This window comes from Hydra vulgaris, chromosome 14 (assembly GCF_038396675.1).
Source record: "Hydra vulgaris chromosome 14, alternate assembly HydraT2T_AEP".
Lineage (NCBI taxonomy): Eukaryota > Metazoa > Cnidaria > Hydrozoa > Anthoathecata > Hydridae > Hydra > Hydra vulgaris.
In genome coordinates this window covers 14060820-14080000 of record NC_088933.1, presented here as the reverse complement: position 1 = coordinate 14080000, position 19181 = coordinate 14060820, and the positions used below count along the sequence as shown (strand labels likewise).

Genomic DNA, 19181 nt, shown 5'->3' with positions numbered 1-19181 from the left:
GTTATCCTCAAAGGCCACACTCTTCTTTATTTCCAGTAACTTCTAGGGTACCTCAAGTTTCTATCCTGGGTCCTGTTTTGTTTCTTATCTACATTAATGATCTTCCTGACAATCAAAAAGTAACTCTGTTTGCTGACAACTCAACTTTGTACTCCTGTCTTTACAAATAGTCATCTTGTTTTGATCCATTAGAGCAGGCATCTAATCTTGAATCTGATTTCACTTCTCTAACAGATTGGGGCTTTCAATGACTTGTAAATTTTAACTCCAACAAAACTCAGTTGTTTACTGCAAACAACTATTACAATACTGTTGACATTCCTGTATTGATGAATGGCTACCCTCTCACTGAGTCTATATCTTTACATTTTCTTGGATTATCGTTCACTATTGAACTCTCATGGGAACCGTGTATACAATCAATTGCAAAACTAGCATCTGCTAAGGTTGCTTCTCTTCATCATGCTTGCCATTTTCTTACTCCTGATTCCATTCTCTACCTTTAAAAATCTCTTATTCTGCCCCATGGACCAGCTATATCTCCCAGGCTTTAGCCAATCTTCCATCATGAGTAAGAAAGTGGCAAGCAAAATAAGGAGATGCAACCTTAGCAAAAGCTAATTTTGCAATTGATTTGATATATGGTTTCCAAGAAAAATGGGAAGTAAGAGTTAATCCTAGAAGATGAAGGGTAGAGGACTCATTAAGTACATTACCATTCATAAATAAAGGAAAATCTAAATTATTGTGATAACAATTGGTTGAAAAAAATTGAATTTTATCTGAATTAAAGTTCACAGCCACTGTGAGCCCCATGTTGTAGCAGCAGTGAGATCCTTTTAAAGCTCAAATACCCCCTCCAAGCAATCCAAGAGTGTTGGCTTTTTATCATGACAAGAATAAATGATAGTATAATCAGCAAACAATGCCACCTTAAATGTGAGAATATCCAGAAGATCATTAATGTAAATTATTAAAAGTATAGGGCCAAGGATAGATTCTTAAGGAACCCCTGAAGTTACAGGATACGAAGAAGAGTGCTGTCCATTGAGGACAACTTTTATACTACAATTGGTGAGGAAGGATTCAATAATCTTAAAGATGTTACCTGATACACCATAAGAAGAAAGCTTATGGAGAAGACCAGCATGCCAAACTTTATCAAATGCTTTAGAAATGTCAAGAGCGATAGCTTTAACCTCTCCACCTCTAACATCTAATACACAATAAAACCTATTGGTCATTACTGCAAGCAAATCAGCTGTAGAACAAGAAGATCGAAATCATATTGATGATCAGAAAGTAAGTTATTAGATTAAAGATGAGAGACTAAGTGTTTGTTAATTAAAGACTCAAAACCCTTGCTTATTATAGGAAGAAGTCTAATGGGACGGTAGTTAAAAGAGTCAGATCGCTCTCCAGAATTTTTGAAAATGGGAATAACAGATGCTGTTTTCTAGCAGGCTGGAAAACAAGACTCTAATAAGCACTTGTTAAATAGTTTTGAAAGTATAGATGACAGCTGTGGAGAACACTTCTGCAAGACTATAACAGGTATGTTGTCCGGATCACAAGCTGTTGAAAAGTCTAAGCAGGAAATCACTTTAGATACAGAAGCTGGAGTGATATGAATGTCGAGCAATGGATCAACCTGTTTGTTGGCTATATCAGGTAGAACGCAACTAGTGAAATCGAAAGATGATATTGATGAAAAGTTCTTAGTAAACAATTTGGCTTTGTCTTTAGGTGAGGTGACAAAGACTGAACCATACAAGAGAGGTAGAACAAATGATTTGCTTTTGTTATTTACACTGTTAAAGATTCTCCAGAGGTCATGAGAGTCTAATTTTTGTGATGTAATACGAAATTTTGTGACCTGAGAATAGTGGGCTTTGGCGTTAGACAAAAACTTTTTACAATGGTTTCTAGCAATAACAAACAGGCGCCTGTTTTTTGAAGAATTTTTTCGATGATAGATACTGAAGTAACAGTTTCGATTGGAAATTGCAGCAGGACATAGTGAGGAAAACCATGGAGAAGAGTGAGGCTTGACATGGATTTGTTGAGAGGGAATAAAAGATTCCATGCCAGCCTGAATCCACGAAGCTATGTAAGAAGAACATTTGTCAGCAGGGAGACGAAAGATTTCTATCCAACGGCCATCATGAAGAAAACCACTGAAAAAGTCCCAGTTGGCTGTAAGGTAGTGGTAAGAGGTACAATGATAGAGGAATTCTGATGATGAAGAATGAAAAAATAGTTTTAGAGAGATCAAAACGGGATCAGAAGCACCAAAGGGTAAATGTGGAGAAACTGAGCATTGACTAGGGTCAGAAACAAGACATAAGTCAAGTAGAGAAGGTAAACGATTCGGGTTGTCTGGAAAGTGAGTCTAAAAATTGACTATTTGAGTAGATATTGAGAAAGACAAAAGTTGTGGGCCTTAATGCCTGTAGTGTTACTAACACTAGAGCCAAGCCATTCAGTGTGATAAGCATTAAAGTCACCAACAACAATGATGTTGGCTGATGGATAAAAAGAGAGGACTTGGTCAATATGATCAGAAATATAATCGAAAAGAGTGCAGTCTTGAGATGAAGGAGAGCGATATAGAACAAAGAGAAAGGCAATAGAGTAAAGCAGCGCTAAACAAAAACACATAAAAGAATAGTTAGTGGATTCAAACCTAGTTTTCCAACAAATGGGTGAATTCTTACAAATGTAAATGGCCAGGCATTTACATTTGTAAGAATTCAACAAGCATGCGACTAATGGAGTCTTTGCGAATTAAAGGAAGATAATTATCAACACTAAGATCACAAGATGAGACAGCCTAACTTAAATTAGTCTCATAAAGAGCAAGTAGATCTGGCGAACTTTGCAAGAGATAAGACTTAACAGAAGAAAAGTAAGAAAGTAACTTTTCTTCTGTTAAATTTTAACTTTTTAAGACCACAAATGTTAGTGAATGGTTTAGAGAACTTGGTGATGACAATTGTTTTTTGTGTTTTATAGTTATTAGTACTTTAGTCATTTTAAATTTGTTAAAGAACTTGACTCAAAGCACAGATAGTACTCAGTACACTATTTAGTAGTCCAAGCAATTGCCTCATTCCTATTAATAAACCCTATGCCGTAACAAAGGGCTCCAAATGTAGCCTCGACAATGCATTGAAGATTAAAGTTCTAAGAAAAATGTCTTTGAACTGTGCTGACACCAACAATCACACTAGGAGGCAGTTAGCTAAGAGGCAATGGTAAGCTTAAAAAATTTGTGAGATTTTTTTGGATTAATACCACCTGTTTGTTTGACACACTGAATGATATCATGAGCAGTTGTTTTTCAAATATACAGCAATCATTTTTATTTGTGCAGTGATATTCTCGCCATGCCTTCAATTGATATGATAAAATAATGACTGAATTGCATGTGACTTTAATGTACAAGGTGGGGACTTACAAATGTTCCATAGTTTTTGTTTTAGAAAAACTAGGGGATGGTTATAATTTATAAAAAACTACATTTTTCTGAAAGTTACATTAATATATAATGCAAAAAATTAATTGATTTCAAATCATTATCCTTTTTCTTTGATATATGTATGAACTCTTTTGGAAAAGTTCTCAGCTGGCATGGAGGAGATTATCAGGAAATTCATCTCAAATTTTGACTGAAAGAACCTTAAAGTCATTTAAATTATTGCATTTTTTTCATTTTTTAGTTTTTTCAACATCTAACCCCATGCAAAGAAATCCAACGACTTCAAATCTGGTCTAATGGCAGGTCATTCTTACACTAGAATGAAACAAAGGAAATTTTTCTTACACTATACTTAAATGCTTTATGTGCAGGGACTGAATCTTGCTGGAAGGTATATGGGCGATCACCAAATATTTTATCTGCACTTTAATCAAGTTTCACAAGACTTCAAAATGTCATTTAAATAGAGCTGTTTGCTGATTTTAACTCCTTTTTTCAATAAATTTTATTGGGAGTTTTCCTTCCAATAAAATTTATTTATAAAGAGATCTCACATAATATAAGAGATCTCTTATATTATGTGAGATCTCTTGTAAACTTACTCCATAAAAATGTCAATTTAGTTGTTAAGGAGGCACTCAAAAACAAATCATTTATTATCAGAAAATATTATTGGTGAGCCACCATGCCATTTCTTTATCATTTTGCATCTCTTAATACTTTCAATACTTTCAAGCTTGTTTCTTTTTGTCAGGCTAGCAGATAATTGTTTTTTATAAGCTTTCTTACCTGAGTCTATTTTAATCAAATTTTTGATGGCTTTGGGAACAGTTCCAAATTCCTTTGCGATTGATCTTCATGCAGGATTTAGTCTAGTTCTTTCACAAATAAAAAAAGAACCTTAATGAATTTTTTAGTATGAATCACTCTTCTTCTCCCTGTTCTTTTTGGTGGAATTTCATCTCCAATTTCCTTAAAACATTTTATAATACAATATACCAATTTGCGGCCACATCTGTAATGTTTTAAATAAATAACAACTTCAGTTGTTGTAAATTTTCTTTTATAGAGACAAACAATCTCATTCCTCACCCTTTCTAACTCTCATTTTTTTATCATTTTGAATGTTCTGAAAAAAAATTATATGTGTTTCTGAGAGCTAATAAATACAATACCTAGATATGCAAAAAGCAGTTTTACTTGGACTGAGGTTTATTAATAACAGTTCTCTAAAGTCAGGGGATATATATATATACATTTATAAGTCCCCACCATGTATATAAACTATATAAGATATTTTCTTATTGGTTGATAAATACAAAATCACCCACACAGTGTATGATTGTTTCAAGTGTTGTCAGTGTGTAAATATTTTGCATTTATAAGTAACTATCTATAATAACTATGAAGGGGCAGATCTTTTTGGCTGTAAATAAATCAAGATTAGGACCACTATAACCTGCTTTCATATTTTGTTGGTAAAATTTGAAATAACATCAATTAGTTTGGTTTAGGCAATATACAAGCTTTAATAACAAAAGATCATTATAATTTATCAACAACAATATAAAATGTAAATATATACAAAAACATAATACACAAACTTGAAATAAACTTACATGCAATCCTTTAAGGAATACATCATTACCAAGAAATCCATCTAACATTCTTAATATATAGCTGCCCTAAAAAAAAAAATTTAGTCCTCTTTTAAAAATATATGACAGCCCTATAAAAAAAGTAACACGTCTAAAAACATGAAAAAATATTTTAACCCTTTATTGCAAGGAGGTATGATCATTGCTTTACACTCATTATTTAAATTAAATAAACCTAACATATTTAATCTGATCATTTAGTATTTTTTAACATTTTTTTAAATATAGACTCCAGACTTTCTAAACAGCAGTTGGATTTTATCAGCTTAAAAGCTTCTGCGAGTTTCAAAACATACAGATTGCATATAAAAGGTATTTATATATAAATTTACCTTTTTATAAGATATTACATCAAATATTTCTGAAATTTCATTTGGATGAGTTACATCAACGTGGATTGGATGTGAAGATTCAAGAGCATCTAACTTGAGAGCAACTGCCCCATCACTAACTACTTGATCATCATCCTATATTAATAATAGGAAATATAAATAGAGCAAATATGTCTTTTTCTCAAAACTCATAACTGTTTTCACACTTTTTTTTTTTTAGTTTGTATGTTGTATATAAAAGTGTGTAGCATCGGAAAAATAAGATTAAATGCAAGAAGAAGATAAAAAATAAATGAAAAACAATTGTAAAATAAAATAAGTAAAATAACTTTTTCCTCGATCTATATAAGATACAACATATCTATATAAGATCTATATAAGATCTTTATATACAAGCAATCTAAATAACAAAAGGAAAAACTAAAATTGCTTTTGTTATTAGTATTTAAAAAAAAACTCACAATGTTCCAACTAGGAAAAATTTTTTCTATTCCTAGATATGACACAAATGTAGCAAAACCTTCATTGAGCCAAAGATCTGACCACCAATCCATTGTTACAATATTTCCAAACCACTAAAAAGTAAAAAGATTTATTTTTCAAAAATAAGTTGCCTTAACAGCAAGGTAGTTTTGATAATAAAATTTCTTTGAATGTCCTTAAGTTGTTAATGTCCAAGATTTATAAAAGATAAAAAATAACAGAATATGATAAATAAAGGTGTAACTTTAATAATATAAATTTCTTGATATTTGATTGAAGAACAAAAATTGTTGACTTAATAACAACTACAGTGTTGGAAAAGATTACAATTTCTAACAGCAGTTAATGCAATCTAAATTTCTAACTTGTAGTAAATAGCATATTTGAAAAAATATTGTAAACATTTTTAAATTAAACTTCAGTTTCTTCAACTACTTTTTTTGTTTTTAAAACACTCAACTTAACACCAGTATCAGTTAAAGCCATTTATAAAATGGAAAACTGTTGGCATGCCTGCTAGAAACCTTTTGCAACAGTGCCAATTATTGTGATCAACATCATATAACCTATGCTCAACAATAGTATAATGAAAAGCTTACCCTATATAAAATTTGGATTAAAAAAAAAACATTAAACAAAAATAAGAACGAACCATATGAGCAAGTTCATGTGATACTGTGGTAGCTATATACTTTTTATTTAAAATCGCAGACTCATTTGGATTGAAGAGCATATACTCTAATCGATAAGTTATTAAACCCCAATTTTCCATTGCTCCAGCAGCAAAATCTGGAACTGCAATCATATCTATAAAGAGTAAGAGTAACATTTAGTTTTATGATTATGCATCTTTTATTTTCAAATGCAAAATTGTGCTACCCATATAATATTAAACGATTTTAATTTTAATAATTTTTTTACTTGAAATTAATTGCAACAACATGAAAAAAAAGAATGCAGTGCTTTCTCCTTCTTTGAATAACTTCCATTTTTGTACATTTTTTTTTAAATAAACGATTTCAATATTTTAACTTTAATATCACATACATTGATTTAGTATTAAATCAATGTATGTGATATTAAATTGTATTTACAATTTATAATGTATAGTATATTAATTGTACTTACAATGTATAATATTACAAATTTATAAACATTACAAATTTATATTGTATAAATTCATTTGTAATTTACTTTTAAGTTGTTTTGAAAACATAAATATTATTGAAAACATAAATATTATATATTATAAAACATAAATATTATTAAATATTAAGGTACTTATCATAACACAACTTTAGTTAATGTATATGCATATATATGCATATATAATGTATATGCATATATATGCAATATAATGTATATGCATATATATGTTATATAATGTATATGCATATATATGCTATATAATGTATATGCATATATATGCTAAAATTTAAAGATCTTAAATATTTAATTTAAAATTCCTTTGGAGTTTACAAATAAAAATATTTTTGCAAAACAATCAAAATAATTAGAAAAATTTAAATATTCAATGCACAAAACAATTAGTGTGTTAATTTTCTATTGTAAATACTCACTAAAACTGTTTAAGTAAAAGTTGGTTAGTTGAAACTTATTTAGCAGATAAATATCTTTTTTCAATAGTATGATTATTACCAAAAAACTAAAAACAATTGTTAAAGTTTTTTTTATGTTATTTTTTTTCTCATGAATATAGATTCTCATGAATAGATTCATGCTTAAATTATGAAATGGCTTCAAAATGTGTTTAAAATTGAATCTTTATTTTTTATCAATAATAAAATTTTTGTAGAAACTTTACAGAGATTAACTATAATTTAAAATATTTTACTTTAAAAAATCTCATTGAAACAACTTTTTTTTTTAACATCTTTTAAAAAAAGTTTAAAATAATGTCTAATGATTGCTATGTTTTGCCATAAAGTATCAAACAAATCTAAAATATACTTAATGTACTATATTCTCTATTTATTATCCTATACTCAGTGTATTTATTATCTATACTCAGTGTATTTATTATCTATACTCAGTGTATTTATTATCTATACTCAGTGTATTTATTATTTATACTCAGTGTATTTATTTTCTGTACTCAGTGTATTTATTATCTATACTCAGTGTATTTATTATCTATACTCAGTGTATTTATTATCTATACTCAGTGTATTTTCTATATGCTGTATTTTATATTAATACACTTTAACTATTCTATACTTTTTTTACTCACCAACTTTTGGAAGAGGATATGAAACATTGTAATAGGCTTCAAAAAAAGGAAGAATTTCTTCACCAACTTTTAATGCAAAATCAAGCTGGTCAATCTGTGTTTCAGGTGCATAAAATTCCATCTAAAAGAGTTATAAAATATTAAACAAACTATAAGAATTAAAAAAATATTTACTATAAATCTAACATCATGATATAATTGTATAAATATATAAATATATATATATATATATATATATATATATATATATATATATATATATATATATATATATATATGCATACACTAACTTTTGCATATTTAGATTAGCATCTGGTAAGCAGTATTTTTATGCTATGCATTCAATAAATTGATAAACTTATCTTAGAATACCTACAATCAACTTTTAACTTCAGTTATATTATTTTTCTAACATTGAGAAGCTATTTATAGGGTTTCTATCCATATTTCTAACTACTTACATAATTTTGTCTCACAATGATGCATTATACGTTTGCAAAGAATTTTTTTAACTTCAAACCATGCTTCCATCTCTGCGCAAACTTAGACTTTTAAGCTATTTTTCTTATTCTTAAATAGAACCCTTTTAACTATGTTCAGTACTCACTATTCATTCAGTGCGGTTTGAAAACTAAATTACCAGTTGCACAAAAAGTGAGACAACTATCAAAATTTCTGTTAAAAAAATATTAATTCTTTTCTCTTTAATATTTATATAATTAATCAGGATTAATATCTCAATTAAACCTTTCCTTAGCTTTGGTTTTTGTGCAATTTTATTTTTCAAGTCAGTGATATCATAGAGCCGAAATGGTCCAGAACGCCGTTCCGGTTCTTTACATATACATATGTATATATATATACATGTATTTATATATATATATATATATATATATATATATATATATATATATATATATATATATATATATATATATATATATATATATATATATATATATATACATATGTATATGTATGTATGTATATATACATATTATTCTACTGTTTTAGCTTTTTTGTTTTAGCTTTTTTATTTTCCACTGTTTCAAGCTTACAGGATATTTCAAGAGGTTGTTTATAAAATGCCCTAATTTAGTTTATAAAATGCCCTAATTTAATAAAGTTTCCTGATAACTTCTTAACACGAGTGTTTTTCTTCATAAAACATAATTTCTCATAATTTGCTCTAAAACGGTTAGTTCACTCATTTCAAACACCATCGAGTTATCGATAAAGAATTATTCAAATTGTTAATAACTACCTAAAAGGAGTTACTTGTGTAACAATCATTAAAATTGCTATATAATTATACCTATAATTATGACTATAAATATATTAGGGTGTATTAGGGTGTATAAAAACTACCTCATGGGTTAAACTCATAATAAACTAATTAATAACTCATAACTTAGGAAACATGCTCCTATGGTGTCAAGGAACAGAATGAAGTAGGAAGGGTTGATGCTAAAAGTGTTAATCTTTCTACTTGTTCTTGACTTGTTTTTATCAAAGTCACTTAATAACTAGTAGTTCCTAAGCCTCATTTTAATTAGACTTTCTAAAATCATTTTTAATTAGACTTTCTAAAATCAAATAATTAAATCAAAAAAAACTTTTTTCAGGTTGAATTATAAAAATAAAAGCAAGAAAAGTACAAGTGCTGTTTTAGCAGCATTCTAACATAAATAGTGAACTAATATCTCAAGATAATGTCAGATATAAAGTGCAGTATTTCACATATATTTTATTTTTTTCAGCTATAACAATGTCAAAATGCTTGGTGGGCCTGCTTTTAAACCAGGAACAGATTAACAAACTGAAAATATTGGCATTAATACTACAATGCATATATATATATATATATATATATATATATATATATATATATATAATATATATATATATATATATATATATATATATATATATATATATACATAGTAACAAAGAAATAAACAACTATTGATTACCTTGATAGTTCCTGATATACCAGTGTATGCAGCTTTCATTTTGAAATCGCATACAACAAAAGCAACAATATAAGTGGACATAATTAATGATGTTTTAAAAGTATTTTTTGTTTTTCCATTCTTTGTTTCTGAAGTCTCAATAGGCATATTAGATACTGAAATAAGTTGACTATCATGATTTAAGGTTAGCTTAAATCGTGCCTTCATGGAAGGTTCATCAAAACACGGAAAAGCAGTGCGGGCTTCAACAGGTGCAAACTGGGTAGATGCTAAAAACCTGAGTAGTGTAACTAAAATCATTTTACAAACATAATAATATAGTAACAAAATAAATTAGAAAATAAACAACATAAACATTTATAGATGACCAATTTGTAAATAAACCAAGTAGTCTCCTCAACTACAGTGATTTGGTGTCCCAACCAACCTTACCTTGAGAAACCAGCTTGAATAAAAATAAAAAGGTAAATAAATTACAAATAATTTAAAAATTCTAAAACAACATTTAATAACCTTTCCATTCCTGCATTATTTCTGTATGATGCCTTATAAAATCCTTGCAGATCATTCTTGAGCTTGTATAAAAATTGGTATTTCAATATATATTTGCCTGTTTCAAGCAGTTTGTCAAGCTTAACAACATAGTACTGGTTCTCTGGGTAGGAAAATTGTGATTTTGAAACGATAGTATTGCCTTCAAATAAAATCTCTGCATTTATTTTTTCAAAGTGAAATGCATGAACAATGACATACTTTGTGGGTGTATAAACCTCTACATGGATATCACAGGATCCTAGAACAATATCAGTTGTTAAATTGACATCCAGGGAAATATTATAAAGATATGGTTTAATGGAGGAGGGAAGTCGAATGTTATAGTAAGGCTCATTTCCACTGTTAAAAGAATTGTTTACAGATGAGTTCTTCAACACTAGACTGGAATAGTTTTCATGCACTACAGATTTGGCTATAATAAAATATATAATCAAATTTAAAAAATATTTTATAGTTAAAAATTAATTTTAATAGTAAAACAAATACATTTGTTAACACAAATTAAAAACGTTATGTTATTTTAAATAATTAAAATAAAATAACAATGAAAACAAAGTTAATTTTATGCTATTTTTCATGTAAAAAACTCACTATGAAAAGAACTATTATCCGGTAATATTGTTGACACTTGATTTGATTTATTTTCATATACACCAGTTTTTGCTTAAAAAAAATGCATAAAATATATTCTAATAAATGTAAATATTCTTATAAAAAACTAGATCAGAAATATAGAACTTTAACATTCTAAACTATCTGGTTATCATACAAATCTGTTGCTTTTTTACTGAGTTAAAAAAAAACCTGACTATTTGTTTCTAATATAACTCAACTGTTTATTTATTGAGTTTAGAAACAATTAAATTATTTATATATTTGCAATAAAAAGTGAATGTATCAATAAACAATTATTTTCCAAAATCCTAGAAACCATATATCAAATAATTCCCAAATCACCACATAATGTTTCCTCTGTTTGCTGTGTATGCCTTTCTTGTGTATGCCATTTCTTACATCTGATTCTAAAGCGTGTACACGAAATAAATGTGAAAGAATAAGCACGTCATTTTTTTCAGTGGTTGTATTGAAATCTTTTTAATTGTTTTGTATTTTGTATACAACGTGTTGTGGTTTCAAAAAACATGTTAATAAAAAATATGTTTTGTATTTAACTTGAAATTAGTTTTAAAAATGACAAAAGAAGAAGACGTAAGAGAAAAAATTATGCACAAATATTTACAAAATCCTAATAGTAGCTACAATTTGATAGCAAAATTGTTGCAAATACATCCACACACCGTTAGTTGTGTTATTCAACGTTTTTCTCAAACAAAATCGATCAAAAGCAAATCTGGTGGTGGAAGAAAGGAAAGTTTTAAAGATATAAAACTAGTTAGAAAACTGGTTAACAGTTTTAAGAATAACCCAAGCCTTTCACTAAGGGAACGCGCAAAAATGTATGGATTTTCATGGTTTTCATTCTTTCAAAGCACAAAAAGTGCCCAACCATTCTGAAACTCAACAAAAAAGTGCAAGAACTTGCAGCAGAAAGTTGTATGACAACTTTATTTCTAAAAGTTTCTGTATTATTGAAGACGATGAAACTTATATCAAGTATGATCATCAACAAATTCCTGGTGATGTTTATTATATTGCCAAATATAGAGGAAAAGCAGATAAGAAATTTAAATACACAAAACATGACAAGTTCAATAAAAAAGCTTTGATTTGGCAAGTTATTTGCAGTTATGGCAAAAAATCAGCACCTTATATTTCTCAGTCCACACTTTCTGGTCAAATATATGGTAAAGAATGTTTACAAAAACCCCTTTTATCTCTCATAAAATCACACAATAACAGACCTGTGTTCTGGCCTGATTTAGCTTCAATTCATTATTGTAAACTAGCTAAAGAATGGTATAAAAAGAATAATTTGAAATTTGTGCCTAAATCAGAAAATCTTCTAAACTGCCCAGAATTGAGAGTTATTGGAAAGTACTGGGCTATTATTACAAAAAAAATGAAAAAAACAAAAAAGCTTTGCAGAAACATTAAAGATATTAAAATATCATTTAAAAAAGCATCAAATAGTTTTGATTCTTATTCTGTGCATAAGCTTATGGGTACTACTAAAGTAAAAGCTCGAAATTTTATTAGATTCCCACAGGAATAATTAATTTTTTTTTTTTAATGTTTGATCTTCTTATATTATTGTATTAAAATTATTACTTGGTTTGAAATAAAAATTGAGGAGTACTTTTTTTTAGTTGTCTTTCTACTTTCACATTTATTTTGTGTACACGCTTTATTCACTAAATTATTTAAATCTCCTATTCATCCTTTTATGAAAGACTGTAATACCAGAGCTTGGACTTAATAATGACCTTCTAGTAATAACTACCTTGGATTTCTAGTAACCACCTTGGACTTCTAGTAATGACCTTCTACAGGTACCAAAAAAAGTTTAGAACCACTTAACAATTTTGCGTAATTTCATTATTTTTTCAATGTATGAAACTAATATTGAACTTTGGTACCTGTAGTAATGACCTAGTAATGACCTTTATATTCAAGACAAAAATACATTGTAAACATAATCGGATGTGCTCTAGCAACATTTGTCAGATTGTTGCATTATTTCACACTAAATCATCAGACAAAGTTTCCACCTTATTTGCATAATATTTTGCAAAACAAGCCCATGTATATCATTATTTTATCTTAGGTCTACTGAAGAAAAATCAAACCATGTCTCTTTAATGCCTTATCAACTCATACAGTCAAAAGTAGTATGATTTCACTATTATTAAAATATATTTTTATAACAAAAGACATTTAAAAATCTTTAAATTAATTACTTTAAATGTAAAATCAATATAGTATTTTATTTAGTACATTTTCATTTTTTTTTTAGTATAATAAAAATGAAATATAATTATAAATATACTTTTAAAGTTAATAAAAATAATAAAAAAAAAGATTTAATCAAACGATTTTGTTATTAAATCTCTTTTATTATTTCAAACTGTTAGATGCTTACCTCTGTACATTAGTTTTCTATCTCTGTAGATTAGTTTTAAATTTAGTTAAAAAATCTTAACACTTGCACCAGAAATGTAGAAACAAAAATTACATAAAACTACTTTTAAGTTATTTGGTGTCATTTTTAAGTGCCCATGAATATTTCAAGGTTCTGATAATCATTATATGGATCATTGTCTTGGATCACTGTCTGAAAATTTTTTAAATTAGATTAAAAGAATTTTTTAAAAATTGAAGTAGCCTGTTTTTTGCAAATAGTTCTGCCTTATCTTTGGGAGAAGTGATAAGATAAGACCCATGAATTTTGTTCTAAGTTAACATCAAAGGAGGAAACTAACCAAACACAAGCTAAATTAATTTTTTTTTAAATAAAAAATAATAATTTAGGCAGTAGATCTGTTACAGTTTCTGGTAGAATTGTTCCTGGCACAAGAATGTATCATTATTTTGTTTTCTGTTCAAAGCATGAAAGAACGTATACACTTATCGAAATTATTCTGAAAAAAACAAAAAATAAGACAAAGAGATATCATTAAACATTAATAAAGTTAATTATACGGCATACTTTTATGATGAATTTTGGTGGATTTGGTATTCAAGTCAGATTCATGTATCCCCTTTAACCAATTAAAAAAAAATTTCAGTTTATGAGACTTATTTTGAATTCCAAAACTATATTCCTATTTTCTATACCTATAACATTATCAGATTACACATACACCATTTCAATTAAGATTTAAAAAACTTACTTAATAAAAAAGTAGTTATGCTTAAAGTAAAAAAAGAAAAAATCGTAAAACCTTAAAAAATGTTAACATGAAATTTTAAAACTAACTAACATCAAAATGAGATTTTAAACTAACCAATTTCAACCGTAAAAATATTTTAAACTAACCAATTTCAACCAAAAAAATATTTTATAACTATCCAATACAAAACCAATACAAATGAAGAAAAAAAACAACCTACTTTGCTTGTCGTAAAATAGTTACTTTAAATACTTTAATGAAAATATTATTAATCTTAAAATCGCTTGAAATGAAACAAGAACATAATAAATACAAAATCTGATAATCAAAATGTAGAAACAAAATTAGCAACCCACTTTGCTTCTCATGAAATTATTACTCTAAATTCAATAATCAAAATACATTGAAAACTTTTTCTTAAATAATAGACTATCACTGACTAAAAACAAACTTATTTAATGACTATTTTTTTTAACCAAAAACAATCTTGCATAAGAAATATTTTAAACATAACTGAAGCTATCTCTGTAATCATAACCTAAGTTTTTCATTTATTTATCCTCAATCATAATTCTCAAAAGATAATTTATCTTCAATGAGTTCAAAAAAGGGAACAAGTCTTATCATTATTTTTAGAAACATTCTTATTTTAGCATCAAAAAAACTGAGACATCCATTAAGCAATATACTAATAATTTATTATTTATAAATCTTGTTTATAAACAATAAATTATTATTATATTGTTTAATTTATTATAAAAGTATCTACTAAAACTGCAGGAGTTATACCAATCCTTAAAAAAAAAGATTTAAACACAAACGATCTTAACTATCAACCAATCTCATTATTATTCAATATTAGTAAACTGATGAAAAGTTTATGTACAAGAATTAAGGCAGTATTGTTTGTCAGGTATTTGATACTGTGGATAATAGAATTCTGTTATTAAAATTAAATTATTATGATATCAAAGGAATTGCTCACATATGGTTTAAATCATATCTCTTAAAATATTCTCAATTTGTTACAATTTCAAAACCTTTTCTAATACTAAATCAATGTCTATATAGATGTTCTAAAAGACTTAACTTTTGGTTATCTTGGTTATAGATAATACAATATATAGTATAATATATAGTAACTGAAAAATCTTTCGGAAAATCTTATTTTAAATGTATCACAGTGTGGTATTTTATTCTATTATTGCATTAATTCTAATAATTATTATTTTATTAACTAATGGAATTATATTCCCTCTGAAATCAAGACTACTCTATCAAAAAAACTAAAAAACTTATTAAAAACAAAAGAAAAACAATTTTGTTATGTTATTGATCTACCTACTTTGTGTATACAATCTTGATATTATTCTTTGCTTGTATTTGTAGTTTAAGATTAGATAAGTTCTTAGAAACTAAATGACTTTTCATTTGTTGTTGTCTTTTTTTCCTTTGGTTGCATTCACAAGTTTACTCCTTTCTATCTTCTCGTTCCTTTTAACTCATTTCATCACCATTGTAATATTTTCTTTAGTATAATAACGATTACTAATGTCATCAATGTTATTGTTCCTATAAGTATTTTTCTTATATTAATATTGTTTTTTTCTTGTTTTTAATATTCCTGTTGATATTTTTACTTTTCTTGTATTTGTATTATTGTTACTGTTACTATTGTTATTATTTTTATTATTGTTGTTGTTGTTATCATTTTTATTACTGTTGTTATTATTATTAGTGTTAGCATTGTTATAACTCACCATGAGCGAGACTAGGGTTTTTCAAACCGAGACGAGAGCGAGACGAGAAGTTAGTACTTCTCGTGAGACCGAGAACGAGACGAAACGAGAAATTTAACAATTTTTGAAAACATTTCCGACATTTCCACCTGAGCTAAAAACTCTCTCTGATTTAGTTGAACTTGCTGGAATAGCTAAAATTTGTCTAGCTAATGAAGAGAGTTCTGGCAATGTATTTGAATGCAATCCACCAATCAAGAATCGGAAAGTCTTTTTTGACATCAGGGAGATATTCATACTGGCACATTTCGCTCAAAATAGGATTCAGTTCAGATGTTGGCTCTTGTGTTTCAAGTCTGACGTTTAACTTGCGCTTCAGTTTTGAATTAGGGGACAAATCTGCTGAAAGGACTCTGGCAACAGGTTGGCACTCAACATTATCCTTAACCTGTGAGGCTAACCATTCTTTTGTTGTTTGAAATTTTTTAAAGAGCTTCAAGTGAAGTCCCTTTAAAGCAGGACTTAAGTAGTTTGCTGCAGCACTCTATAAGTTTCCAGTGTGACAAAGAGGAAATCTTTTCTCAATGCAGCTTTTCAAGTTTTTTGCATACAAGACACCGTAGCCATTTTTTCCATCCGTCTCAATAAATTGATCAATTCTGTCATGGATTATATAAAGAGAATCGGCGACAGTGTTAATTGTTGAAATAGACTCAGCCGACCACGTTTCTGTAGCTTCTTTAAGTGGTGCCAAAATTTCTACTGCTCCTCGATTGATTTCCACTGTGATGCACTGATGGTCTTTGAAGAAAAAATATCTTCATTTGCACATAAACTGATAGTTGCACTCTTTAGATGTAGGACAGAAGCCATGCAATCCAGTTCACTATTCCATCTTGTGTCAACAGATTGGCGTAACTGTCCAAAATTGATTCCTTAAGCGTCTGATTCTGATTCAAGCAACTCAGCTGCAACTGTTGACTGGTGAGTTAAAGAAGCCAAATCTTTGCATGTTTGCAACGCATCATCCATTCCAGCAGTCAGTTAAATTAGTGTTACGTGCTCCAGTGGGCACAAAACGTGTTTAAGTATGAAACCTATTTTGTTCCCACTCGGGTATTATGCAAAGTGAATTAGAATTCACTCTTACTGGACAAAATTCATAACTAATTTAATATTAGAGCTATTTTCACTAAAATATGCATGAGTAATAAGGTGTCTGCGTTGCTTATGAAAATTTTTTGTCTTTTTACTTTGCTATGGATACCTATTTTTTGGTATTTGAAAATAATTTACAAGTGGTATTTTCAGAGCCGTGGCTAGGATACCCCACACACCCCTATTAGGGTAGTGTTGGATTATGACTAAAAATGGTAACTTTTTTATTTAGTTGCTATGATTACCAATGTTACTTAGTAACCCGATACTTTTCATAATTACATAAGGATTAATAGATTTTTGAATAAATTTTATCGAATTTTCAAGCCATCTTTTTTTATTATAATTACTATTTTTTTAATTTTTTTTTTCAGTTTAATTTTTCAGTTTACAATTATTACATGTTATATAATATATATGGAAGTAGATCATATGATCTTGTCACCAGAATCATATAAAAATTGAAATAAAAATTTAATATAATACAAGTTTTAAAATCAAAATAGCAATCTAAAATAGTTGAAATAATAAATGAATAAAATGTATATCTCAAAAATATTTTAATACTATTATCCATTGAAAAAATAATATTCTTTAACTTTGACATATCAAAATTGGGCTGAACGACTTTATTCCAAAGATAAAGTACTTGATAAGTTATACAAAATTGATTTAATTTTGTTCGCCAAAAGGGTTCTTCTATTTTAAACAGTGATGGATCCATGGGGGATAGGGGTATGCATACCCCCTCCCCCACCAGAATCTGAAAATCCTAAAATATCTTAGAAATAGAGGGTATTAATTTTATTTTTTTTGTGAGACACAAATTTTTTGCATTGATTGAGCCATGTAATACGGTGGATAAAAGGACATATATTATTTCAACATTGTCAAAACAATGATTCTTTAATTTTAAGCAGTCTGTTTTATATGCTGAAGATAGTGTTGCCAAGAAAATATAAAATTTGATTATAAGGTTTTGATCAATACCCAGAATTTCAGCTATTTTTTCGTATGCAGCAACAGAATGTCTTAAAGTATAGGCATTGTTGCTTGTTCCAGAACCACCAATATTGAGGAAATCAACAGCAAGTCTCATTTTGTTTGTAAAATTGGTCTGAATCTTCTGTTTAATCACATATGTCTTTTTTTGTATTTTTTAGATCTTGCTTGCCACTTTCTTGAATTGTTTGTAATAATTATCTTAAAAAATTGAATCCACGCATTGAATTCTCTGTGAGTATAATCTGTATTAAGGATATCAAGACTATTCATATTTTTTGGTGAAACACCACAAGCTGAACAATGCTGAGAAAAGTTAGTTGTTCCAGACAACATTGTTTGAACCTTCCAATCAATCATCGTTAGTTCAATAATGCAATAAACTTCAATTGGAGATCAACAAGCGTCGAATAAAATCATACCCTATCTTTCTATTTCATAACTAATTTACTGATCCTCTTCGAGCACAGTTTCCTTGGACTCCTTTTTGTATGAAAGTCTTTTGAATTATATCATGTCCATGTTTCAATACGTTTTGCATAGATTGGGCCATGTAATAAAATGGATAAAAAGAACACATGTAATCCAACAGTGTCAAAATAATTATCAACGTCAAAACAATGATAAAAAAAAAGATAATTAAGGGTCTGCATTAGGCTGTGGACGATTACTTGAGATAAAAAAACTGTTAAAATAATGTTAATGTAAAAATAGGTTATTGCTATGCAAAACTAGAAATCATAGCAACCAAATTGAAA

The 19181-nt window shown here is 28.1% G+C and overlaps 1 protein-coding gene across 3 annotated transcripts in view; it reads right to left on the bottom strand.

The window, feature by feature from the left end:
* The window catches only part of LOC100206513 (aminopeptidase N), a 70265-nt gene that overhangs the window by 40551 nt on the left and 10533 nt on the right, over nt 1-19181 (bottom strand). For 2 of the 3 annotated variants that reach the window (XM_065818364.1, XM_065818363.1), the window contains exons 3-10: nt 11325-11396; nt 10692-11145; nt 10179-10455; nt 8206-8326; nt 6607-6761; nt 5933-6046; nt 5472-5606; nt 5101-5166 (exon numbers count right to left, since the gene is read on the bottom strand). In XM_065818364.1, coding sequence (XP_065674436.1) covers nt 5101-5166; nt 5472-5606; nt 5933-6046; nt 6607-6761; nt 8206-8326; nt 10179-10455; nt 10692-11145; nt 11325-11396 — 1394 coding nt within the window. Of the gene's footprint in view, nt 1-5100; nt 5167-5471; nt 5607-5932; nt 6047-6606; nt 6762-8205; nt 8327-10178; nt 10456-10691; nt 11146-11324; nt 11397-15869; nt 16303-19181 lie in introns of those variants that run through there. The other variant, XM_065818365.1, reaches the window with a different exon arrangement.